This window comes from Triturus cristatus, chromosome 5_1, assembly GCF_964204655.1.
Source record: "Triturus cristatus chromosome 5_1, aTriCri1.1, whole genome shotgun sequence".
NCBI lineage: Eukaryota > Metazoa > Chordata > Amphibia > Caudata > Salamandridae > Triturus > Triturus cristatus.
Genome location: NC_140587.1, coordinates 442,478,970 through 442,506,526, shown reverse-complemented (window position 1 = coordinate 442,506,526; position 27,557 = coordinate 442,478,970). Strand labels below are relative to the sequence as shown.

At 44.2% G+C, this 27,557-nt stretch overlaps 1 protein-coding gene and 1 long non-coding RNA gene across 3 annotated transcripts in view; one reads left to right on the top strand and one right to left on the bottom strand.

Moving 5' to 3' along the window:
- The window catches only part of LOC146831025 (uncharacterized), a 226,232-nt gene that overhangs the window by 177,861 nt on the left and 20,814 nt on the right, over nucleotides 1-27,557 (bottom strand). The window contains exon 2 of one of the 2 annotated variants that reach the window (XR_014961515.1): nucleotides 21,905-21,976. This is a non-coding gene — a long non-coding RNA (uncharacterized LOC146831025). Of the gene's footprint in view, nucleotides 1-4,760; nucleotides 5,111-21,904; nucleotides 21,977-27,557 lie in introns of those variants that run through there. The other variant, XR_014961514.1, reaches the window with a different exon arrangement.
- On the top strand, nucleotides 5,169-25,628 carry TP53INP1 (tumor protein p53 inducible nuclear protein 1). Its single transcript, XM_085605234.1, has 4 exons — nucleotides 5,169-5,482; nucleotides 9,642-9,903; nucleotides 12,714-13,059; nucleotides 24,722-25,628. Exons 2-4 carry the CDS (start codon nucleotides 9,678-9,680, stop codon nucleotides 24,969-24,971), a joined length of 822 nt encoding a protein of 273 aa, XP_085461360.1. The 5' UTR covers nucleotides 5,169-5,482; nucleotides 9,642-9,677; the 3' UTR covers nucleotides 24,972-25,628.

The following is a 27,557-nucleotide window of genomic DNA, read 5'->3' as shown; positions in this document are numbered from 1 at the left end:
GTGCTGTTAGTGTCCTGGGGGCAGTCAGGGGGTCTCTCCCTCCAACTGCCCATTGCGCCAGGCTCCAGCACCTTCAGCCTCAGCAGACCACACCCCAGAGAGAGCTTTTCTTCCTGTGCAAGCACTTTTTAGGTCTCGCCTGACCCAGCGCTTGCGCTGGTCTGGCGAGACTTATTGAGAGGGCTCCAAAAAGTGCTACCAGGCCAGCCTAGAGCTACAGTGCATGTGCACGGGCACGCGCGCTGCGTTTTACCGCAATTACTTTCACTTTCGCCTTGCCGCCGCTTTGATGTTGATCGCAATCGCGATCACTTTAATTTTCGTGGCCTCAAGGCCGCTTGGAATAGCCAATAGGTCTCGATTTTGGGACCTTATAAGTATTTAGTTACGCAACTGTTGCATGGCTAAACACTTATAAGGTCCCAAAGGCGAGACCTATTGGCTATGCCAATGCTTGTTAAAAGTTGAGTAGGGGGCTGGCAGGAAGTCCCTGTTGGTCCTATCAAACAGCGACACATCACTTTCCTGCCCCTGCTCCCTCCTTCTTGTCCAGCCTCTGGGTTTGTTAAACAATGGCGTCATCCAGTGTCTCTGGCCACATGGCCTCTGAAACCCAACTCCTTCCCTCCTTGGTGCAGCCTGGTGCCTCCTGGCACCTAGTGATGGATGAGCCTGTAGCCCCATCCATCATCTCTTCATGGAGAGCAGGCCCTCGCTTGTGGAAGAAAGGTTATCAATCCATCCAGCTGAGGTCAGCCCTCAGCCTGGGTCTGGTCATGGCTGGCTCAGAGAAATAGGACAGTTCTGGATGACCCAAAAGCAGTACAAATATGACTTTGGACTCTGCAGAATACTTATTTTCACATTCGCTACATTGGACTTAAGTGCGTGTCTGGAATCTGTAGGCCTAACAGAAGTTAATCTAGCCATGGGCCCCACATCCCCATAGGGGAATAATGAAGTGAAAACACAGTAAAACACACTGTCTTTCCCTGGCATGTTTCTTTTCAGTGTATAAAGACTATTCCATGTCACCACCCAATACTGCATAAGTCCTGCCACACCATTCACTTTGTAGCTGCTCCTGGACTGCGCACGCTAGGAATCTCCCCTGCGCAGCCCGTACACGTGTGCACACGCATGTACACATGTGTCTGCATGTAACCAGACCGGTGTCCCTTACTCCAGCTGCTGCGCAGTGGCCTGGTCAAGCCAGGGGAACACCAGTAAAATCCCCATGCAGTCTCTTACATCCTGAGTTCACTGTGGGTGAGAACCACCTTTTAACACTGTGTGTCTGAAAAACAGCACCACTACCTGGTAGACTCTTATCTGACCTCTCCCCACGAATATGGAAAGAAGACAAACAAATGGGTTCCCAACAGTGTGAGTAATAAGTCTCAAGTTGAGGTGACCAGAAAAAGGCCCAAGGGCAAGATGGGGAGAAATTTAAAGATAACAAGAAATAATCTTCTTCAGGTCTGCCAAAATCTGCCTTCTGGAGGTGGATCACAATCCTTCTCTTCCACTAGCAACAAACCTCATTGGTGCGTTGTTTGTAAGCAAAAAGGCCATAGGAAAAATGATCCAATTTGTCCTTAGAAAGGCAAAAAGACAGCTACTACCCCCCTAGTGCTCCTACCAGTGGCACTAGTAGCAATAAACCTCCACAGGGTGTAGCTGAGTTCACCTTGGGCACAACAGTGAGCTCTGACCTAGTAAGAGAAGTTACTCAGGCTGTCCTGATATTAAGAGGTGGCACTGACCTTCCTACTTTGGCTGCCTGGCCTCCTAATATGAGGAAATACAGGCAGTTCCCCCTCATCAATGGTATGTAAGCAGAAGCGTACAGGGACCCAGGTGCCAGTGTCACAATGGTGGCTGAAAAAACTGGTGTCACCTGAGCAATACTTACTAGGGCACACTTACCAAGTAACCAACGCAGACAATATCACTAATAGCCACACCCTGGCAGTGATCAATCTCAGCTGGTGGGTGGGGGGGGGGGTAGTTAATGGCCCTAAAAAGGTTACGGTAATATCCTCTAATACTCCTGTAGGGTGTCTTATGGGCAATGATTTGGAAACGTTAGCATGGGCTGAAGTTGAGTTGAGGACTCATGCAGCCATACCTGGAATCTCTGTGAATGTGTCTGTGATGACTAGAGCACAGGCCAAGAAGCAGGGAGAACAAGGAACAGTGGAGCCCTACTGGTCAGAGGTATCAGTTGAACTTCAAGCTATTCTGGGGACTCCATCTCAAACTAGTTGACTGATTATATTGGAGGTGAGAACACCTGAACTGCACTATCAGACTAAAGCCGATAGAATCCTACTTTGGAACGGCCTACGGGTTGCGAAACCGAAACTGGCGGCTCACTAGAGAAAGCAAGACATACCAACTACCACACACCCACATGAGACAATGGAATTTCATGGCGATGGAAATGTTGGTTAGCAATGTGATTGAAAGAAACATAGATTGAGTCAGTTTTTGATTACTTCTATGATGGCAAGGATGTGGTGTAAAATGTGGTGTAACAGCTAGAGCTGCCGACTTTGGAACTGGGGAACCAGGTTTGGGTCTCTGTGTTGGGTCAACATCCTGAGGATTTTGGGCAAAACACTTTAAAAAATGAATTTGTCCTTGTGTAATGTAACTGGTGCTCATGTAAAGCGCTCCACAACCTTCGGGTCGAGTTTTCCCTATATAAAACTACAAAAAGTTGAGTGGAGTGTTGTGGTACGCCAAAGATTGGAGTGGTATAGAGTATAGTAAAGTGTTGTACAGTGCTGTGGAGGGGTGCACAGTGTCATGGAGTAACAGAGTGGGGGTTGTAGCGTGCCTTACAGTGAGGTGCCGTAGAGTGTCCTAGAGTGGACTGCCGTAGAGTGGAAAGAAGTAGAGTTTCATAGTGAAGAATCATAGAGTGTAGTGGCACAGAGTGGAGCGGTGTAGAGTGTGAAATAGCTGAATAAAGTGAAGGGCATAGAGTGTCGTAGAGTGGGGGCCGTGGAGTAGTACAGAAGAAAGAAGTAGAGGGAAGTGGCACAGCATGGAGTGTCGTAGAGTGGAGGAGCGTCAAGTGTTGTGCAGCAGAGTAGAGTAGATTGGCATAGAGTGAGATTGCATAGAGTGGAGTAGAGTGACGCAGAGTGGTGGGGCGTAGTGTGGCGTAGCAATGATTGGAGTAAAGTGTCAGAATGGTGCACAGTGGAGTGCCATAGAATAGATGGAGTGGAGTCCTGTGGAGTGGTGCAAAGTAGTGTAGAGTAAAGAGTTGTGGAGTGGCATGGAGGGGAGTGGCATGGAGGGGAGTAAAGTGTCAGAGTCTCACAGAGGGGACTAGAGTGGAATAGAGTAGGGTGTTAGAGTGGAGTATCATGGAGTGTTGTGGAGTGCCATAGAGTAGAGCGGCCTAGAGTGAAGTGGTACAAAGTGGCATAGAGTGTCATAGAGCAACGTAGAGCAGAGTGGTGCAGAATGGAGTGGTGTAGATTGGAGTGAAGTGATGTAGAGTAGACTGGCGTAGAGTGGAGTGGACTAGCGTAGAGTCTTGTAGAATGGAGTTGCATAGAAAGGAGTATGGTGTGGTAGCGCATTGCCATTAGAGACAACATATTTTCAATTGAAATTACCATTACATTTGTGCTTTCCTAATACTGATATAGGCTAAAATATTTGCACAGTTCATTTACAGGCATTTAAATGTTGTTGTGTGCTAGAAAAAATAATATTCCACAGCCTTTCCTCTCACAAGGGTACCCAGCAGGATTGTCACATAAATCCTGTCAATTTAAAGTCAGAGAAAGAAAAGTAAAACACCAAGCTCCCTCGGAAAACAGAGTCTGCCATTTGATCTCTGTCTTTGAATACACAGCAAATATGACAAGATAAGAACAAAAGTTAAAAGGCCTGTTAACAGAAAGCAAGCAATCATTGAAGAATACAAGGAGCAATGTTAAGCTGGCAATGCACCACAGTAGGGAAAAAGACACGCTGGACAGCCAAAAACAAATAAAGCCAGCAAACAGAAAGCATTGCGTGGAGTGCCAAACAACAAAGCCAATGGTAAGAAATGGTCCGTATCCATTCCCAGGGAAGCTTTCAAAATGTCCACAAGGAAGCAAACGCCCATTAGTTTTATTGAAAAGCAAGACTAGAGAGCAGTGAAGGCAATCAATCAAAAGAGAAGTAAAGTGACAGGGACAAAAGCAAGATTGAACAACTGGAACACAAATAAAAAGCAGGCAAATCAGAGGGATAAGGAAAGCCAATTAACGGTAAGCAACGAGCGGGCTTCAATCCCCTTCACGTGTTTGATGAGCCACAATTTGTAGACTGCGACCTAATTAATACTTCTTTTTCAGTCTCCAGCAGATACCCTACCGACCGAGTTTACAGAAAGTGTAATATACAAACATATTAACCATTCAGTAAAACATGTTTTTAAACCTCAAACTCGTCAGTTTTGTACGCCAGCGTTTTAGTTCCAAGGTAGTCTTTTCGCTGACAGTAGGGTTGCTACCACTGTATCCTCGTTTCGAATGTCAGAACATAGTTTTACTCAAACTTTCCAGTAAAAATACATTTTATGGGTTTCTGGTGACCCTTACAGTATCAATTGTATCCGATGTACTGCATCACCCAAGTTTCAACTCGCAACGAGGCTCAGAAACGTTTTCTAGAAAGTTTTAGTCTGACACATAACTTGCACCTACCGAGAAACCACCGCTCGGTTTTCATGAGTAAAATATTACCATTTGAAAGGCGACACTAGATCATCATGTTTCAGTCGAGTTTCTCTCCAGGGATTTTAACAGCCCCTGCTCTGCGTTGTGTTGCCTGGACTTGTCTGAACCGGATTAACACATGAATATTTAGAGTGCATCCCAGCTCATACTGGGAGGAGTCCAGCCAAAATAGCGAGGCGTCAGAAAGGAGAAAATTGAATCCACCTGTCTAAATTGGTCTATAATGTGAACTGGGAGGTTCTTAGTGCCTGACTGAAAGATGGCGACCAATATGACGCAAGTATCGCGCAACAGGTGCCAATTGGTCTCTAGAAATCTTCCCCCTGCTGCGTGTCTTCCCCGAACCCACCAAGAAGTCACGTGCCTCGGCGACAGCTTCTGCCAACTTCAAGTCCGACCTCCCAAGTCTGCTCCCATTGGCTGGTGGCGATCTCTCTATGACGTCTCCTCGATCAGCTGTTGAAAACTGTTTTCTGACAACAACAAAAGAATCAGTTGGGACCCGAAGTCTGAAAGATCAGACTCGAAAAAAGAGACGGAGCGAGCGCGAGCTCTACGGTACGGGCCCAACGGCTGGGACAAGAAGGAACCGCGCGACGCCCAAGCCACCCTCGATGCACATATTCAACGGTCCACATCTACCTCAACCCCAAGCGGGCAGAGCCCACCCTGGGGACACACACTGTGTGATCTGGAATAGCTACGGTTATTTTCAAAAGAGTGTTCGGGTGAGTGAGGTTCTCTTTTTTTTAAAGCTTTGGTGGTTTATAAAAGTACTCATCTCAGAAAAACAAGTCATCCATACATGGATGAAAAGCAATACGGGCGATCGGCTGAGAAGAGGAACAAAAGGCAAGACCACTGGAGATGTTGCCTGTCACTCCCTTCTCAACTGTTGAGCCGTAAGCAGAGCAGACAGGTTCCTCGATCCCTCAACACAGCGTACGCCCTCCCGGATGCTACTGCTTCTAGACCCGGAGGGCGTAGTCACGCAGAGATGAAACAGACGCTTGGACGAAGCTACTCTTAAGTGTCTTTTCCGTTTGTGATTCGTGGACTGCTCCCAGAATAAAGGCGGCGATATAACTAGTCCGGTTTGAGGTAGTCGTGCAGTGTGTTGTCGGCTGTCCTAGAGATTGTGGGTGCGCAGTATGCCGCAACCGTCCTCAGGATCCCCCTGCTCAGCGCCTGGTGACGTTCCGAGCCGGCGGTGTCGGATTACTGCACCGGCTGCCGCTTCTGTTTACAAGTTTAGCCACGCCCACACCCGAAGCCACGCCCACACCCTTCACTCTGCGTAAAGCTACGCCCTTCATTGCCATGACCACGTCCCCTGTAGGGACAAAGAGGAGGTGACCAAGAAGGACATACATACCCTAAGGCAATGTAAAGCGGCCAGATCCGCCTTACCGAATACATTTGCACGTTAAATGTCGGGTGTGATGTGGAGCAAATAATAGGGCTCGTCCTCTGTGCACTTCTACCGATTGCTACAGCCCATAACGTGTACCACGCTCCGGTATTCTTTACGGCATGCTGTAATATACACTGGATTTCTTCCCTCAGGAGCGGAAACAACACCAGAAGTGGTAAAATAGGGCCACGGGACGATTACGTTATCAGAGAGATGGCGATAACCAGAAATTAAGAGGTGTCCATTTCATATACCGAACTTCGTATTTCAAGCCAAGGGTGTAACGCAGGACCTAGGAGGAGGACGGGCGCAGGCAGCCCTGGGAGGGGGGTGTCCAGTCCTTTCTGGGTGCCCCCTGTGAGCCCAAGACCAATGAAGATATGTGGCACTCGGGCATCTCCTCACATCTGCACGGAGGTCCGGTCCTCTTGCGTTACGCTACTGATTTGAGCATGTTGGTACATATTGCCATGATTTCCCAATAGATGTAATTCTGTGGAAGATGAAAGTCTTGATTGCCATACTTGAAGCTTTTTCTCCCTCGTTGTGGGAGCCGCCCGTGCCTTTAATCAAGATCTGCGTTGTGTCTTCAGTCTCTAACCTTTGCTAAGGTTCTGTTTTGACTTCCCACTGATGTGTTCCTGGTACATACTTGAGTTATTTTCTTGTCCAGTCTAGGCCATGCCGTTGGAACTTAGTTTCTTCATTCGTTGCAGAGTTGCGAATTTTGACACGTCCGTTGATGCCAATTTGCTTCACAATGGTTGTGAAACAAGTAAGAATAAACACTGATAACCTTGCCATCAAGTGGTTTCTTCAACAGTTGTAGCGCGCAGACGCTACAACAGTGTAACCTCATAGCTTTTCACCACGGGATTCTTCTGATATCGATACAAAAAAATAATATTTCCTCATATGTGAGATGGCGTAACACATCTCTTCACTTTTTTTTAATGTTTGAAAACATATGCAACATTCTTTTCAGTTTAGCAGTTTTACTGCTCATAGTACAATTGGCCGATACATTACTTAAAAACAGTGTCATAAAAAAAAGAAGCCGAAATGTTGTCTGTGTGTTCAAATACTATTAAATGTTGAAAAAGGACCCTTCTTCTTTAAGAATCTTGGAAAGCAGCTTAGTTCCACTGTGTCCAGCGGGGGGCGCCAGTTAGTCAAACTGTCTTTTTCCGCTCTGTGAGAATGAGTCAAACAGCTCTGCTTTCTTTGAAGCTAATTTTGGATACCGAAAGCTATCTCTTTGTGGTTTTTAGTGTCCGTTCTTATTTGTTTGCATTGTTTAACCATTTGTATGCGCATGTTTTTTTCCGCTAAGGTATTTAATCTCCCTTTTGTCGGGAGCCACCATGTCAGCTCTTTTTAACAAATGTCCATCCTGTAGGGGAAAAATGTCCCGGAATGACCCTCATGTTTCTTTCTTTTTCTTCTTGACCCTCACTATACCAAGGACTACAACATCTGCATGAAGATGTCATACAGTATTGAGAGGGACAGGCGTGGTGTCCCGCCTTAGTGCTAAAAGAGTGAGATTGGTAGAGAAGATTGTCTCTTTCTGCATCTACCTCAAAGGGAAAGTGTCCAGTTCTCACTCCTATGATTCTGCTTCTGCCACTCCCGGAGATGATTAGGCAGCATCTTGAGGTCACCGGTGCTCTCATTCCAGGTCACAAGGCATCTCACAACAGTTCAGTGTTAAAGTATTCAGTGTAGAGTAATTTCCATATCTCAACGCTTGGAGGGAGGGGGGTAAAGAAGGCATCAAAGCATGTCGTGCCTGCAGTAGGAGAACCTCATTAAAGAAAATAGTACTCACGTTCTAAATAACACGTACCGTGTAACAACTGAAGTAAAGGGGCCAGTCGCCATGGGAGGTGACCAATTAAGAGGAGGCGGTACTAGGGAAGAACTAACAAGCCTATATATGAATCAGAAGCCAGCATTTAGGACATATGACACAAGTCAATGGCAAATATGGGCGGAGAGTGGGCAGGGCTTCTATTCGCTACTCCGCCACAAGTCGAACAGAGCAGCGCGTGCACGCTGGCTCTAGCCTCGACCTAAAAAGCAATATAGCTTGTTCCAAAACATCTGTGGACGAGAGATGTCTGCCCCCCTTTATTTTCTAATTAAAAGACCGGACCCAAGCAGGAATGTTGTCGTATTGTAGACCTCAAAAATAAGAACAGATGGGTTAAGAAGAAGAAATTCACAATGATGGCTGTTCATCATACCTTCCCACGTTTACAGGAAGATGAGTGGATGTGTGCTTTAGGTCTTCAAGGTGCTCAATTTCATGAACCCATGTGTGCCAACCACAGAAACGTCTTACTTTTTCAGGGCTGAGAAAGTAACAGTGCCAGTATACGGTTCTATCAGTTGGACTGAAGTCAGCCCCAAGAGCTTTTTTTGAGGTTCTTGGCAGTAGTACCAGATTTTCTGTGCAAGAAAGGTGTGTTCATTAACTTTATTTAGACAATTGACAAATGAAAGCATCTTATATATAGATTTATAGATGGGTGCTGCATCTGAAATAAGTTGTTTCACTTTGTAGTTTGTACCAGATTTTTATCCACCTTACTTGACCTGCCTTTGTTTAGTTTTGTAAGACTTGGTGTGTGTGTGTGTGTGTGTTCATTTTTAAACATTCTTTTAGTCACCCAAGAGTGATTTACGAATGGTTGTGTTTTTAGAAATGTGTACTCATAAACAGAATTTATTTGCAGTATATTCTCAGAATGAAATTATGCAAAAGTGTTGTCACGGTACATTGCCCAGCAGCAATGTCGAGGGGTAAACCGACTGAAAAGCAACATAGCACAGAGTAATTAACACAACACCTCTAGGCTAACATGAAGTAAATGGAAAACACGATAAATTCCAGGGAAAATGGAAAAGTGACTTGGGTGAATGGAAGATAGCGCCAGTGGCATAGCAAGGTCAGGTGGTGCCCGGTGCGGAAGATTTCTTGTCACCCTCGGCTTGACAAAATGGCAAAAATATGTGTTTAAAACACATATTTTTGCCATTTTGTCACCCCCCCCCCCCCCCCGACTCAGTGATGACATGACACCCAGGGCGGCCCGCACCACCCTTCCTACGCCACTGGGTAGCGCAGTAATTTTTCGCATTCAACCACAGTAGAAAGAGTGGTACATTAAACCAGACCACGCCTATAGAATCCAGTCAGGAAGGATTTTCAGTAAAGATAGCATCCTGCAAAACTCCTTACATTTACATTACTCCTAACATTTGAGTGACTTAACCACTAAGAAAAACATGTGTTGAATTATATGACTTGTAGTTTCGCCCTTGTATTTTAACTACTTAGTTAAATGATCTAAGCACCCATTTTGCTTTAATTTGCGTGGTCTCAATTTATGTAACTAAATCTTGCTTGTTTTTATTACTCGCTACCAATTGAAACAGGTTCTCAATGACTTCTTAATTTCTTGCAGGTGTTTATATTCCGTACCTGAACCTGGAGCACATCTATGCACTTTAACCTTGTGTTTTTGCCACTTGGTTCATATCTGCGTCTGGGATTTCACGGCCTCTGGAACGGGAGATCCAGAGTTTTCTGCCAAAGTTTTCATCTTGCCTTAACAATGTTTCAGAGACTTAATAATATGTTTATGGGAGAACATGAAAATGTATCAAGCCAAGAGCCAGAATTCAGCGAAAAAGAAGATGATGAATGGATTCTAGTGGATTTTATAGGTAAGCTTTGCAAGTAAGGCTTCATTGATGCAACTGCTATGATATGACTCTAATATGTCATGGCAAGGGGTTGGGACTTGAGGTATATTCCTGAATACTTCATTCTTTGCACCCCTTCGATCAAGAAACCTTCTGAACTTTCCCATAATTCCTCCAGTGAGGGATCCTCAAGGAAAACTAAAAATAGGTCTTCCTGTGCATCTACAAATTTGACTTGAAGGGCGACCTATATTGTTGTCAATCTTCCCACCCACCCAGTTCTTGATCTTTAAGACTTACTTCTTCAGAACAATAAATTATTTTCTATAGCATGTTGGTACTTTTGATCCCTCCATCTTTCACCGCCACGGCCGTCTTATTTTTCTATATCTACCAAAGTTTTTCTCTACCATGTCTTCTTTTGAGGGCTTTTCCTTTAATGGTGCTAAGAATATTTTGGATGTTTAATGTGGTCGTGTGTTTTACATCAAATCATCTAAGGTGTTCGGTCCGCTCCTCTGCTTTTTATTTGTTTATGGTATCAATGCATCCGCTTCTGTGGACGACCCTTCATTTCGAGGTGCGAAGTTTGTTTTTAATCCTATTTTGCTACGCGAAATATTGTGCTAAATTCTCGGTTTATGTCCTGGAAAGAACAATGATCTAGTTTGTTGGGTTTAAGAACTTTGGGGCTTATTTTTTCTTTGGTGGGCTGTACTCCATTCGGGACTCATCAGTGGAGGGATGTACACCTCTGTGCTGGCAGACTACAGCTCACCGTAGTTCGAGATCTGTCTGCATGGTGATCAATGTGCCTTGAGCAGAGCCCTCTGAAGGCACTGAAGCTTTCCGTGCAGGTGCCATGTTCAGTGCAGGAATAGAAAATGAAACCAATGTAGACACATCTGCCATAAACAGTTAAGCTAGTATGAGGAATCAGTGGCAGCTGATACATTTTAAAAGTTGTGAGGCACACAAAAAATTCCAAGAAAATTTTAAAATAAAACTTACCTTGAATGATGATCTGCAGCACACGTACGACAGCAAACACTCCTCAAGTTCCCCCGGCCTCTCACTGCTTGCTGGAGCGTACCATCTAGCCAATCCAAGCATTTGCTGCTTGCAATGCTAAATGCAATGCTTGCAATGCTAAACAGTAGAAGAGCAGTGCTAGGATTGGCTGGGGCAGGCAAACACAGTGCTCTGTTGGACACCAATGGGGCTGTGCCTCTGCATCTCAGCTGCCTTTCAGCTGTTGATTGCAGAAGGCTGAACTACGGTATATCAGGCTGGCCGCAGTGAAAACGCAGGCCAATCAGACATGCGCAGTTCCGTAGAGACCGCGTCAGGTCATCTCGCTGGACTGCCGTGATGCAGTGGGGAGGTCCGGGGGTCAACACCCCCACGTCTCTTTGGATGACCCGCCCGTGAGGTACTTTGACTGATGGCCCGATTTCAGCCAGGCAGCTGGTCTCCGGTTTCTAATGACTGATCCAGCAGGGGCCCTTTGGCAGAAACTACGGTTCCTGTTAGAGTGGGAAGACCGGGTGTTTGACGGACATGGTACTGCGTGTGGCAAAGTTTGTGTTTGTGGCAAAGTACCCTGTTTGCCAAACTCTAAATAAGGTCCTTTGTACCTGTTCCAGAGATTCACGAAACAGCACAAAGGGCCACGCAAAATTCCTTTCCCAAACATACTTCGGGTGTAAACCGAAGCGCGTGTTTATTTGTCAAAAGAGCCTTTTAAAACGTGATGCCTGGCTAAATTTATACAGTATTCATCCTTCCAGCTCTCTTTGCTTCATATTCCTTTTGCTACCACGACTAGGGAATGGAAAACAGCCAGAATAAGGGGGGGGGGGGGATTGTGCAAGTTACTCATTACTTTCAGGCATAGGGTTGGGTCAGGACCAAAAATGATTTACATATTATTGGTTCCCGTTGTAATGGCAATGACAAGCAAACAAATGACGGATTTGAATATTTCCATCTATCACTTTTTGTGGTCTCAGTTACGAGTAGTAACATTTGATACTCTATTTGGCCTTTGATTTGAATTACCTGAGCTCCAGCGCAGATCCCTTTCGCTCACATTTAGAGATTGTTGCATGGCGAACCAGTGCTTTGTACTTCTGTGGTCAATGAGAATGCCATTAAGTTTGCTTATGACGCCTCTTACTCAAGCAACTGTATACAAGTGGGTTTGTTGTGTGCACTGTATAAATAATCCTTAACATAGTCTCTCTTCTGTTACTAAAACCCGTCTCCAATCATTTATTCTCATGGTTCTACAAGTGGGTCTTTCCTCCTCCTTTCTCACCCCCGTTCAGAAGTGAGCGGTAAAGGTGTGGTGTGTAGGAGCAGGTATAGCTGTGGGCATGCATTGCATCTTGTGGCCGCTTAGCTTTTTGTGTGTGTCGAGGCAGTGTAATGTCCTGCCTCAAGTTGTTTTGAGCAGAGTATCCTATGGCGTTAGGGTACTAGATTGCACCTTGTTAATTGTTTTTCTTTTTCCACTGTTGTATCTGACTTTGCAAAAATGCTCTTTATGTAAAGGTACTCAACTCAAGTAATTCTTGGTGTCTGTGTTGGCACTGTACCAGTTATGAACCATTGCCCTTTCCAAAACTGCACGTGATGCTCTTGTGTTGTACAATTTGTCCTGAAACGGGCCTGTTGATGAAGCTTGTGTGTATTTGTGTGTTGGCACTGTACTTTTGTAATTGTGTTGTTTGTTTCCTCCCTCCCTCATCTTTTTTTCGTTTCTGCTGGTGAACCTAAAACATTTTCATCTGGACTGTTGTGGTGACATGACCAATGTTACTGGGTAGACACTTGCACTCATTGCGCAACAGAGGAAGCGGAAATTGAAACCTCATCCACTGCTGACTTTACGCCCATTTTTTCCTGTTCATCGTCGTTCGAGTGCCTGGCCGATGCCACTGAATCCTGTTTTATCCAGTTTGAACACTGCCCTCTGGAGGAGAGCTGGTTTGTTACCCCTCCTCCATGTTTCACTGCAGGTGGATTAACCACTCTCACGGTGGAGACTAGCCCCATGGAGAACCTTCTGATTGAACATCCCAGCATGTCCGTCTATGCCTGCCCCAAACCTTGCCGCAACGCACAGGAGACGAACTGCGAGCCAGCGTCCTGTCCTAACCCAAGCAAATTGAGGTAATTTCTCCATGTTTATCAAGCAATGGCGAGCGCGTGCCTTATAATTAAATATTGTTTTCAGTTGCACAGGTATTGTTTTGCTTAGAATATGGTTGTTGTTGTTCCTTCTGCGATGGGCGTCTCATAGTTTGGTTGAGTTGTACCTTTTACGGTGATGTCAGTAGGTGTGATTAGTTTTTTGGGAAGGATTCCAGTGCTCTAGGCAGGGTGTGTTTTTATTTATGACAATTTCGTTCTCTGTGTCATGACAGGGTCTTTGCCGAACACCATTGGTTATTAAAGGACATCATATACCTCTTGATCTATTTCACTTGTATCTTTAGTTATTATTAAATGTTTTACATGGGCCTTTTTCCAGTCTGCTTCCACCAGTGTTCGATTAGGAATTGGGATGCCACTGTTCACCGGTGTCGTCAGTACAAAATGAGCCCTATAATTTACATTTAAGCCAACGCCAATCTTTCCAGACAGAGTCGTAGCGGCATGGCAGCTGTGATGAAATATATATGCGATCTCGGTTTATTTCCATGCAGCTGCTCACCCCATACACTAAACTGTACATTGGTACACTTGTTGTCGCTCTCATGTGATGCAACGAACTTGACAAGCACGAGATCTGTCATCTTCAGTGTTTCCTGCCAAACAAAGATGCTTATTGCACGTGCGTAGCACCCTGTCAGAGGTCCTGTGTCCATGGGTTACAGGCAAGCAAGTAACCTTGAAAAGAAAGGATAACCATGATGTAGACAGTTTGTTTTCTAGATGAGCTTTAAAATACAGTCCGCAATTTATATTGAAGTCTTATGGGTGAGAATAATGTAATGGCAGCCAAGAGTTTGTGGCCAGGTTTATTTTATCCATCCGTGCAAACAGTAAAAGATTGCGCTTATTTTCTTAATCCTACAGCCATGTTCCTCCAGATTAAAGTTCTGTTCTTTGAACATGAGAGCAGCTACAAACTCCTTTGCAAATCACAAATGTATGATTTAGTAGCTAGGCCCTAGTTGGCCTTTCCTGATGTAGTCCCTTTTATCTTAGTGAATACCCTTATTAAATATGCAGACCGAGTGGGGTCCATCAGTCCCGTACCTGGGCAGTAAAGTTAGTGTTCTGTTGCCTTTCATAGTAGTTCTACCCTGCATGTGCAATGAAGTCCATTAATTATTCAGGAAGCACTGTGTTTTAGTTGAGACCTAAGTGTAAGGCACCTCTTGTTTCTTGTTCCTCTTTTTCAGGAGCGGTCTTTATCTTAAGGCCTGAATTGACATTTTACCCTTTATATTAACAATTAGTTCACTTCAGTACATTTCCATTTGGATTTGGAAGGTGCGCTCTTTTCTTACACAAAACAACCCAGCTATAATGTTGGTTTAGTGAAAGAAAATGGTGCAACACTCATTCGGATCATTCTCCAATCTTCGTGGTACTTGCGGGTCACACAAAGCCATATGATCAGGTGTGTTTGAGAAATTAATTGTATATCACCAGTGTCGGTCCATATCGGTTTCTCAAATGGGGTGAGTTACTTTGCATTTCGAAGCATACAGTGCCTAGACAAGATTGTTCCTAGAAGAGGTCATGAAAATACAGACAATACTACCGTACTTCATTTTGTCTGGAGTGTGGCTTTTCTTACATAAATGTTAATATGTCCTCATTCACTAGCCTTTTTCACTGTTGATGAACTACTTTTTAGAGGATATTAATGTCTACCCGCTGTATGAAGGCCGACCGCTCCCCTCCCTACCCTCAATCCGTTTTTTTTAAATGATGTCTTTTCTTAATTGATCGGCTGTCCATTTGATCTGATGTATAGATGTGATCTTGCCATCTCCCCCACACATAATATTAACACCAACTTCTGCACTCGGAAGTAACACATCAAAAAAGTGCAAATTACCATGATTTGCCCAACATAAGTGAAAGTGTCAACAGCCCCACAGTCGCCCACAAAAGCCCAAAAATACCAACACTACTGAACACATAAAATATCCTCCCTGGTCTTTAATGCTATACAAAGGTAAATAGTAAATGGTACACAGGTTCGCTTTAGAGCTGATCCTGGCATCCAGAGTAGACATGACTTTAGGCCTTACTGGATGGAGTACGTGGAACAAGTACTTCACTGGTACACTAAGAAGTCATCACTGGCACAACACCTATGGCAAGCGAAACCAGAGTTGCTTTGATTTAGCCAATGTCCCTACCACAGAAGTTGCAAAGACTGAGCGCTTTCTCTGTTTCACATTCATACTTGCCCATGACTGACCTAATTTCCAGGTTACCTCTTCTCCTGGAAGTACTTTACCATCATCGTGGCTGGAGATCTTTTCATCGATTGTCTGTCAGGAACATCAAACCAAACATTGCATTACCACAACATCTGCGTGTGTGTTAGACCTGTCAGCCCTTTGGGTGGTCCCTCCTCATCATTATTTATTTTGTCCCACTTTTGCCTCAAACCCTGTTTGAATTTTTCCTTTTTGGGAACCACCAGACTTTTTCGTGTTGCTGCAGATTCAGGGAGCCATTTTAGCTACCCCTGAAACTTCTGTCTGAGGGCCTGGAGCACAAAATGGTGGCCACCTGTGACATCACCAGCATCCACTGGAACCTACTAGCACCTTCCAGAACATTCCAGAACCCTGTGACCGTTGGAGGCGGTTTAGAATGTTGGGAAGCTAAGACAGAGAGTTGGCAGTTGGATCTGGCAGTTGGCACCTGACTGGTGAAGAGTGAGCAGCAGAAACCTGAAGGAGGAAGGAGTGAGGCAGCAGGGGTGGAAACTTGTGCCTGGAGTGGGGTCCATAAACCCACCCTTGATACTAGTCCCTACTGACTGAGCCCAGCCTGGAGCCCTGTGTGGGAAGAAGCAAGAAAAACCATCCTAAGGACCTGGACAGCAGGAACAGGCCTTAGAAACAGAGAACAGCAAGATCCTGACCTGGAAACTGGTTTCCCTGGAGTCCGACGTCGAGTAGCCTGAGACCCGGAGCCCGAGGTGGAGAAGCGGCGCTGACTGGAAAAGCAGACGTCGTACCCGGAGCCGCCAGAGGTCGAGAGAGGGTGCCGACGGAGGTCGTAGAGAGTACCAGAGGTCGAGGAGGAAGTCACCCGAGGTCGAGTGAGCGGCGTCATCGGAGGAGTGAAGTCCGCCCTCCGGAGTCGTCGGAGACCGAGGTGAAGCGTGCCGGAGGTGGGGAGTGGAGATCGCACTCCGGAGTCGCCGGAACCTGAGGAGAATCGTGCCGGAGGTCGGGAGTGGAGATCGCACTCCGGAGTCGCCGGAAACCTGAGGAGAGGAGCACCGGAGGTCGGGAGTGGAGATCGCACTCCGGAGCCGCCGGAAGTCGACATCGAGCCAAGGCCGGCCGACGTCATCGAATCCGAGGTCGCCATCGGACCGGAGCCGCCCGACGTCGACACCGAGCCAAGACTGCCCGACGTCATCGAATCGGAGGTCGAGATCGAAACCGGAACCGCCTACCGGCGTCGTCAAGAACTGACATTGCGCCGAGGCCGCCGACATCGAATCGGAACCGCCTCACGGCGTCGACACGACTCCAGCGGCGTCGGAGCATCAGAAAAAGGGCAGTAAGTGGAGTAGAGGGCGCCTAAGGCCCTGTGGAGACCTGAGAGACTGCTCTAAGGGGCTAGGGAGGTGCTGGAACCAGCCTGACTGTGCCAGGGGTGAGCTGAGACTAATTTAGAGGGGTTGTGTGGAGTGCGAGAGCCAGGTCTCTGGTATTCCCCCCTTGATCTACCTCAGTTTAGGCCTCAGCCTTGTCCAAGCCAGGGAGTAGACACCCTCAAGCCTTCCACATCCCCACAAGCTGTACCTGGGCCAAATCAGCCCTTAGGAATTCAAATGTGATCTGATTCTATGAGTGTCACTGTCAGCTTTTAATTATTTATTAGGGGCACTGTATTTATTGTATTTAACCTATTTATTGCTTCACTGTATTTATTGGTCCACAGTATTTATTGATGCACAATATTTATTGGTTTACAGTTTTTATTGCCTCAGAATATTTAATTGCCTGTATGTATTGCACTTATATTTATGCCTTCATTATTTATGATCACCCCTATTTATTGAATCATTAAGCCAGTATTTATTTGACCTGCACTATTTAAAAAGCCTTGTATATTGTGATTGTGTTATTATTTATCTAATCAGCAACTAAGAGAAAAGAAGATAAACACAGAGATATTTTCATAATTTTTACGGTGTAGAGTCGTTTTTGGAACGGATGCACGCATGGTTATTGTTTGGGTATGTCGTATGCTTAGCACGGAGCCTGATTCCTGACCACTCGAGCCAAGCTACCACAGTGTATGTCTGGGAGAACACCACCACCCTTCCAGTGTGGGAGTGTGTTTTTCTAACAGTGTGTCTCTAGGAAATATTCACCTCATGCCCCATGGGAGGAGGGGAGAGGAACATCGGGGAGGACTGAGAGCAGTCACCTAGGAGCAACGCAGAGAACTTCCCTTGAGACAGGTTTGACATCCGGGGTTTTCCTCTCCCCTCCTCCCATGGGGCAAGTAGTTTTGTTAGTTAGGGCTTGAACTTAGAAGCCATTTCTAAAGTGGAGAGTGACACAGGTCACACCTGCACAGTGGTATCTTCCTACCACCAGTTGGTAAGAACGGAGCCCCCCCTTTTTAGGTCTCGCCTGACCCAGCGCATGCGCTGGTCTGGCGAGACTTATTGCGAGGGCTCCAAAAAGTGCTACCAGGCCAGCCTAGAGCTACAGTGCATGTGCGCGGGAGCGCGCACCGCGGTTTACCGCGATTACTTTCACTTTCGCGGCCGCAGGGCCGCTTTGTTGTTGTTTGATTGTGATCGGGATCACTTTCACGGCCGCACGGCCGCTTGGCATAGCCAATAGGTTTCGTTTTTGGGACCTTATAAGTATTTAGTTATGCAACTGTTGCATGGCTAAACACTTATAAGGTCCCAAAGGCGAGACCTATTGGCTATGCCAATGCTTGTTTGTACTTAGGTCCTGATGAATGCCCTGGACCCACTTGGGCTATTTCGGCAGAAACATGAAGACCGCTTAAACCACGGTTAGGGGACAATAATTTCCCCATTAACCGTCCATTTATTTTAATATCCTATAGTTACCAGTCACATTAAAAACACAATTAGATAACTATAATGATTTTTATTCTCACTCACTTTCTCATGAGCCCCCACTTAGTTTAGAAGTGCACCCCTGTCGTCAGGTGTATGCCCGCCTTCTATCAAACCAAGGTTTTAGAGGGCGAGGACTGGTCAATGATGAATCATGACACCAGGTGGTGTGTGACACCAGTCCGTCACATTTTGTGAGATGCCTATACTCGCAAGTCAACCATAATTTCACAGTGGTCACTACACTAGGAACAGCTCTTGTTGTGGTTAACATAATGCTTACTCAGTGTGCCAGGGTGCTGCCAATAGCATGGATGCAGCTCGAGGGTGCTGCCAATAGGGGGTCAATGGACCAAGATGGAAGTTGAAGTGAACATATTGAGCCACAGTTTTTATTTAACAGTAGATTATAAATGCACTGTTGATCTTCCTAAGTGACGATGTCCCGATAGAGCTAAAAAGCTACCCGGCAAACCCAGAAAATTAGCAATAAACTGATGTAAAACAAAAACTGTTTACTAAGCTCTTTGAAACTGTCCCGATAACCAGTGGTTAAGGATGTTAGGATCTGTCTTTACCTTAACCAAAAGCTGATGGTCGGGCTAGGACGATTGCAGCCTGCACCTTCTTTTTCAGGGCTGTCGCTCTCAACCTGGCCCAGGATTTCCAATCTCTTCCCCCAGTAATTTTGAGCTAAACATTTCTCATCCTGTAAAGCCCCTCTTTCTTCTTTCTCCACTCCTGCCCATCCTTTTGTATCCTCCCAACCACTGTTTATCCATGCTACTTGGGCACCCATCTCTTTGGTACAGCAGGCAAGACTACAAACCAGTTGACCAAGAGGGCTCATAGCATGATGTCATAGTGCTTATGAGGCTACTGAACATACACGGCAACCACCCTTTATTGGCTGCCTTTGGTGGGCCACAGAAAAATGGCATGCACATTGTATACTCCTACTGCAAGGTGAGTCCTGTGTCTAAAGTGTGCACTCTGTATCTCAGTAATTTCTCCATGATGTCCTAATGTATGCGAGGCATCCCGAAGCAAGCACCTCCGCTTTTCAGTTCACCAATTCAGTGAGCCGTTAGTAAATGATGACTTGTTAAGGTGGAAGTCATGAGGAAGAGCCGCTGTTGCCAGCTTTTCCTTTGGCCAGTACAGGGTAAGAATGTCACATAGATCTTCATCTATTTCTTGAAAAAGAACTAAGTACGGTTCAATTTTTTAAGAACATGAAGGGCTCGCAACGAAAGATTACTCTGCATGCAGAGTATACCTGTATCATGTTGTGGCATGAAAGGCGATAGCATGGCCAACCTCTGCATAGCGTGTCTTTACCCCAATCATCAAAATAATGGTTAATTTGTTCATGTATCGATTGCTTGTTAAATCCTAGGTTATATGTTATTTTTTTTTGGGGGGGGGGGGGGGGGTTATATAGCGCGAACTACACCCGAAGATATCCGGTATCAGAGCGCTTTACATGAGCACCAGTTTCGTTACAGACGGGCATATTCATTTTTATTAGGCACGGGGAGATTATGTGATTTGGCCAGAATCACAGGATGTTGAGCGTCGATGCCGAGACTCGAACCTGGTTTCCCAACTTCGAGGTCGACCGCTCTAGCCGTAAGGCTACATCCTCATCCTCATATTTGATGTCTAGTATCTTTTTGTAACATGGTTCTACTTGACATTGTGAGCAGATCCGGACACATAATATAACATATCTTTTTTGCCAGTTTTCGGCGCTGGTTATTGGCACCAGATGGTCATTATGGGTTCCAGCCACCAGTTTATATTCTTTCTGGCTGTGTTCAATTGGAACTGAGGTGGTATAGCAATGAAAGAACAAATAAGTGAGTGCATCAAGGGATACACTCCAGAAAGTGATTCTGTCTCTGGTGGTCCCGGAATCCCTCATGATGTCTTCTCAGAGGCACAGAAACGCCATGCAAAACTAGGTGCTATAAGAAGGTGAGCAGTACAGACTAGGGCAGGGTTTCCAAACCTGGGGGGTGGGGTGCGAGATGGCATTTTAGGGTGTGCGACAAAGAGGGAAAGAATGTACTGTATGCATAATACAAATCTGGCGACACTTTTGTAGGGGGGCGAACATGAGTCAAACATTTTCTAGGGTTGCGGGCACAGAAAAGGTTGGGAACCCCTGTTTTAGGTTCTGTACTCTGGAGAGAGACCCCCTAAGCAGGGGAGCACGCTTGAGAATCAAGGCTTCTCCAGTCATGGGAAAACCCCAGTCCCAGTTTCCACACTCCCATGAATAACAACACCCCATCTAGGCTGACAAGATCACACAATGATGGCCATCCAACAGGGCATATCCGCTCAGTCAGAGAAAGACTGAGACATAAATCAAACATTTCCTAGGGGTGCGGGCATAGAAAAAGTTGGGAACCTCTGGCCTAGGGGCACATTCAGACAAATTACCTTCATTCTGAGGGTGTTTCTCAGTCAGTGCTCTGGTAGTCCAAAGCAGACTTTTGGGGTGATTGTACATCTTTTTGGAAACTATTTCCATCTTGGGCCTCGGTTGAGCTAATGTGGGGGTTAACCATCAAAAATCAGTTTCAACACGAGTGCAAAGACTATCTTATTTGGGGTCAATGTTAGTCACCACACAAAAAGAGTGTTTCCTTCAGAGGCGGGAGTGTCATCTATCTTGGGACAAATGCTGTCTCCTAGAGAAAATCTCCAACCAGCAGCAAAAAAAATTGCCTCCCTTCTAGGCTATATGGCATCGTGTATCTACATTGTCCCAGATGACGGTTGCACTCAAACCCTTGCAGCAATGCCTACAGGACCAGTGGTGTCCTAAGAGGAGCAACTGGGAAGACCAATTGATCTTAACCTCTGCGGCAAGACAATCTCTAGCATGGTGGTTCAAGACACAAAGATTGCTTAAGGGAGTTCCCTTTCAGAGGGATCTACCATCGCAGATCAAAGTGATGGATGCTGCCCTGTTGGGGCGCCCATTTACAACATTTGACGGTGCAGGAACAGTGGACATCCAAGGAAAATTCAAACCACATAAACTGTCTGGACTTGGGAGCCGTCTACCTGTACCTCAAGACTTTTCTACCATCCCTCAAAAAGATCAACAATCCAGATTCAAACAGACAGCACCACTACCATGCTTTACCTGAAAAGAAAAGGAGGCACCAGGTGGAGACCACTTTCTGTGGAAGCACAACCAATCTGGTAATGGGACTTGGCCAGGGAACTGACAGTAACAAGTGTTCATATTCCAGGAACAATGAGTCAGCAAGGAGACTTTCTCCATCGTTATTACAAAGACACTCACAAGTGAGTTCTGGATGACAAAGCATTAAAATACCTCTTCAAAGAGTGGGGAACACTTAGACCTCTTTGGAACAGCAAATGCTGACACCCTGGGTCATGACAAATGCATCCAGGCCACCAGAACTGATGTCCTAAGAAATACCCTTTTTACCATATGATCAAGACTTGTTTCTTTACGTTTTCCACTGATTCCATTAATACCCCCAAGCAATACTGAAACTGCAGAAATATCTAGCAAAAATTATAATAATAGCACCATGTTGGACAAGAAAGTAGGGGTGCCTGACCTTCTGCTAGTATCCATGGTACCTCATAGAGACTTCCATTCAGGCCAGATCTACTGACCAGTCTTCACTGGTAAATTCAAAATCTTACTTTAAACATCATTGTAGTTGGCAGCATGATTCCTGAAGTCCGACAGTATGGTCATTTGAATCTTCCACCAGCCTGTATGGAGATATTAAGAGATGCAAAGCATTCCATCACACAACTATGATATTCCATAGAATGGAAATATTCTGCTTATGATGCTAGGTTAATTAACACAATCAAATCACCTTATCTCCTTCATTTCGATCAAACCAAGCTTCAATTCACATCAACAAAGTTTCATCTGGCCCCTATTACTGCCTTCAGAAAATATATAAATCAACTGTAATTTTTTAACATGCCCATCATCAAAGACTTTTTGGAAGGACTTAAATAGTTCACTCCAATTAGACATTCTTCTCAACCATGGGAGTTGAACATTGTTTAATCAAAACTGATTGGCTCCCCTTTTGAACAGATACATGAGGCTACATTGCAGCATCTCTCATTGAGCTTTGCTAGCTGGCATTATCCCAACTCAGAGTGAGCAAGTTGCAAGCTTTATAGGCAGTAGAGCCCTACCCTATTTTCACTCTAATTTGGTGGTATGAGAACACATCCTACATTCCTCCCAGAAGTAATTTCTGGTTATCTAACTATTACTCTTGCCTACTTTCTTTCAAAGTCATTCCTCAGATGCAGAGCGTGCCTTCCATTCACTAGATATGAAGAAGATGCCTTTGCTTCTACCTGGACAAAAAATACCTGAGAAAAATGGAGCATCTGTTTAGTAACTATGGCTATATCAGACAAGGTCTAGCCACATCCAGGCAATCTATTACTAGATGGATAAAAGCATCTATCGCTTTATTCTACCAACTAGCAAACCAACGTTTGCCAGGAAATCCTAGGGCAGATTCTACCAGAGGACAAAGCAGCCATGACCGCTTGGATTAGGAATATACCAATTGCTGCCATATGTAAGGCAGCTACATGGAAATTGATCTATACATTCACAAGACACTGCAGGAAACCCTGAGAAATCTCTTTAAACAGAGAAACACTATTGTGTCAATCTATACTCTGTCCCCTTAAGATTTTTGTTGTTTCTGATTTCTTCTTTCTGCCCAAGAGCTACCTTCTGGTTGATAAAATTAGCTTGCTACTTTATTCTAGTGTTTATGACTATCAATGAAGATCCTACAATGCTGAAGGAAGGGTTACTTATTCATAGACGACCCACCCACCTCTCCAACTGGGTATGGTTGGGCATTGCGAAACAAATATGAAATCAAATGTATCACCAATGTAACTGTAAAAAAGAACTTGCGCTGTGAGGCAACTGCCAATGCAGTGCATCATGGGCAGAGTGAGGTTCCGGACTCTTAAAGAAACAGATTTTTTTTCCCTTACCGATCAAGGTGAGTCTGTCTGCATTTATTCCTTCTATATCATACATTTTCACACCTTTCTTGTACCTCAGATGCTGAAGTGTAGGTGTGAAACTGCTCATTAGGGTTCATCAGTGGATTTCCAGGGAAAAAAAGGCCCTGATAGGCTATTACAGGGTAATAGTTAATTCACAGAAAAATTCCATGAGTCGATTGATCATATGCAGTGTTTTATATACAGTTTTTAGAGGTTACGGCTTCCTATCTGGAGAGTGGCAAAAATGTGACAGCCAACACGTGTTTCGCCCCCTACATGACCATCCGGCCTGGGGCTTTCTCAGGGCGTAAGTAATCGGGTTGGGGACACAATCTGTCCCAGTAAGTACGGTTCTCGGTCACGTCAGCTTGTAATTCATGGCGAAATGCCTCATAGCACTAAATCATAGCCCCAGGCCGGATGGCCGTGTAGGGGCGAAACACGTGTTGGCTGTCACATTTTTGCCACTCTCCAGAGAGGAAGCCTTAACCTCTAAAAACTGTATATAAAACACTGCATATGATCAATCGACTCGTGGAATTTTTCTGTGAATGAACTATTATCTGCTTAATTTGTCCTGACAATCTTTTGGGAATTCTGTATCGCAATTGGGATGGGGGTCACTTACTACACTCAATAATACGGCCAGTAAGGGATTGGGACCATTTTTCTTCCCCCTTCTTATCCGGAAGGCTATTACAGGGTGTTGCTCATCATAAGGACAGATGGGCATTAGCACCCTGTGTGACATTTCAATAGACAATATATTAATGAATAGTGCTCCAGGGTCCACATGTACACAGCAGGGACTTATTCTCAAATTTATGATTTCAAATACAATGCAGAATTATGACTGCAAGTAAGTAACCATTTTCTGATTTTTCTACTTGTATGTTCCCTGTCTGCTTAACGCAACTGCTAGCACCATTTCCTTCACTGATTTTAACTTGTCTTTAGGAAAACGTTTGTTATTCTTGTGATACATATAATTATTATTTGGGGGGCGGGGCATTTGCATTGTTTACCATGCCCTCTTTTCTATTTTGTGCAATGAATCTTGAACAAAGTATATTTCTTTGGATCCTGGAGACATACATATCATCAGAGTTGTTCATGATTTTGTTTGTGCAGGTTAGTCCAATTTACTGTGTCTCACAAATGTCAGTAAGTTTTACAGCTTACTGCTGTCCTCCATTGTCTTAGCTGAACATCTCCGGGTGCAGTGTGTTCATGCAGCACGCTGATTGATAATGGGGATTCGATGTCCTACATGATCGTACCCAAGTCGCTTTTTGTTTAGGCTCATAACACTTAAAATATGTATAAACTTTCCTATTTATTGGATTAAAAAACATAATCACTTGTGATACAAAAGATTGTCAAAATGGTTTAACACTTACGCACCCTCTTCCTAAAGGCAATGTTCTTAATATAGTTTCCTTTCTTTCATTTTAGAGTGGATGCAAAAAATGAAATGGGCCAACATATTCGTTGCTATATTTCAGCTCTTGCTGCTCATCATACCTTTCTGGAACAAGCCAAGAGATTTCATCCCACACAGTGGGCTAAAGAACATAATGAAAGGCCTTATCTGAACAGGAATCGCCTACGCCGCCAAAACCTTACTAGGAATTGCCACTCCAGGCAAATCAAGCACAATGGACTGTTTGTTCGCCAGCCTTGCCAGCGTCAGTATAACTATTGAGGATGTGACTATTCTCAAATCTACTATTTTAGATTAATAATTTTTCAAAATGTTTTTTCTTTTTTGTGTAGACAATGAAGGTTTTTTTCCCAAACCGATGATCCTTTTTGTAAGACACAATCATGAAACGTGTTCTGACACTATTTTGGAAACTATTTAATACTGTGTATCACAAAATGCCTTGCTGTAAAATGCCTGACTGTTTAAAATGCATAGTTTCCTAAAAATAGCCATTATGTATAGTGTTTGTATGCATGTGCGTTTTTATCTGTTTTGTTACATACTGTACGAGTGAGTTTTAGATAATGTTTACCTTTTTCTTAAAGTGTAGGTAAAAGGTGGAAGGTCTTTGGTTACATTTTTCTGTAATATTTACAAACTATCAAGTATAGAGTTATTCTCAGGGTCAATGCAATTCAAATGAACACTTTATACAGTAATTTTTCTAACTGGTGTGGGTATGAGTTTTTGTAAAGATGAGTAAATGTACTGCACATAATCAAAATTGCAAATGGAATAAGTTGCCAGTGGAATATGTGAATTGATCTTGAACATTTTATTATCAAAGGTTCAGTTACATTGTTAAATGAAGTTGGTGTGTCTGTATTTTGCCACACAGGTTGTTTATTTTGATACAAATAAATGAGGAATTGGTCACATTGTATTACGGTGTACATAATTGGCATGCTACAGATATAAACATACCATGGGGTATTTAATCGATTGAGGTAGTGGAAAAATGGCCCTGGTACTTTTGTACCATAAACACATTCTAGAAGCTCAAAATACCTTCTTCATGTCAATTTAAATCGCTTCTGACGGACTGGGAAAAGTGTTAATCCCCCATGGATTTTGTTCCTCCTCAACTGGATCTAGTCATCAAATTACAATGCAAGCTGTAAAGCATGTTAGGCTTTACAATGAAGGCGGGACAAATATGATGAAAAAAAACGAAGGTTTATTAAAGGTTAAAATCATTGAAGTAGACTAAATAATTTAAATCAGTATATAAATCAGGAATAAATTAAGCTCAGAATAAAATGCAGGCAACGAATAAGTAGAATCAGATATAGTTTTCCTCCAAAGGCATAAATTAGTGGTCAGACCGACGTGTTTCTGCACCTTAAAAGTTAAGGGAGAATGAGCCCAACACCCCCAAGAATGGGCTTCGTTTATAATTCATTTTATAAAGGAAGTCATACATTCAATATACTTTTGTAAGATTCACATGGTTTGAACCAATCACGTTAAATAAAGAACGATACCTTTTCGCAGTTCATATTTGTGTAATGTGTTCCCATCCCTGATGCTCTTCAGGCACCTCAAGTTAGTACAAATGTTGTTATTTTAAATACAAGGGCAGGTTCTTATGAGAATCACGTCGGGATCCAAAGAGGTGAGGCCTTGGGAAAATTCCCTCTCAGTGGAACAGAGTGCTACAGGACTCTAAATACAATTTTTAAAAAAACAATCTGTACCCGGGTGGAACGTAGGTTAAGATAATTACTGTGCACTGATAGATGGCAGCAAATAACTTTAGCAATTTTTAAACCGAGGCCTACACTAATAAATGTTAAAATAAATGTAATCAGCTTCACATACATGTTGTTTATTATCATGCTAATGCCTACCTTGCCGTTGCAATATGGTGGCAGGGCTCAGGAAAACAACTGTAATAACTTTATGGTTTCCACAAACCGGTAGAATTTGATTACTCAATGTGATGTCAAACCTTAGCTCACCATACTTCACAACATATCCATCATCGGGGTTGGTAACTGGGACAGTCAGAATTGAAATTATTCTTCAAACATTGAAAAGTTGACCCAGAAGGAAAACAACACTGGGCAACAGAACACGCGGTATCGGGATGAAGTTTTGATGCTTCCTATGCTACTGACTTGGAATACCGGTGGTAGAGGCTGTGCAGAATAAGTCTTGAAGGTTTATTTGTTTGGTGTTGTTTACATATTGTTTTGTTAATGAATAGAATACCATTTGAGTTCTGCATGTAGTGTCATTGTCAGTATCCATGGGTAGATTTATACTCTGTGTGTAACTTGAGTCTCTCACAGATTTGCAACATTTAGTGGCAGACTGCTTTCAAGCCAATACCCTGAATAAAAAACAAGGAAAACACCGGTCATGGCTGGATTCGAGTGATGCTGAAGTTTCATAGCCAGTGTTGCAGGAGTTAAGCCTCAATGTAGAAAGCTCCAAAGTTGAATATACAGAATTAGCACAATATAAGTATTTTTGGAATTGTTATGAGGAACCGGACTGAAGTTGCATGGTGTTGTTCAAAGTCGGTTCTGAAAGGTATTTATAAGTTTTGCCGAAACACTCCAAGCCTACAGTGACCCAGACACACTGGCCTTCAAAGCACAAGACCTAACTTAAGTAATTTGAAACAAAACAGGAGTTGAAAAAAGAAGAGGAATCACTTCAGGGTCAGCAACACCAAGAAAGAAGGGGGATATCATCAAGAGGGGGCGATACTTATTCGTAAGCGCACTTAGCGCTAGGATAATTATCGCTGTATTTTATTGCTGAGATAGCGCGCTATCAGTGACGCTTATCTCAAAA

Excerpts from the sequence above, each read along its gene's own strand:
- TP53INP1 (XM_085605234.1), top strand. The coding sequence starts at position 9,678 with ATGCACTTTAACCTTGTGTTTTTGCCACTTGGTTCATATCTGCGTCTG. Across the intron at positions 9,904-12,713 it reads GATTCTAGTGGATTTTATAG|ACACTTGCACTCATTGCGCA; the intron begins GTAAGCTTTGCA and ends GTTACTGGGTAG. Across the intron at positions 13,060-24,721 it reads CCTAACCCAAGCAAATTGAG|AGTGGATGCAAAAAATGAAA; the intron begins GTAATTTCTCCA and ends CTTTCATTTTAG.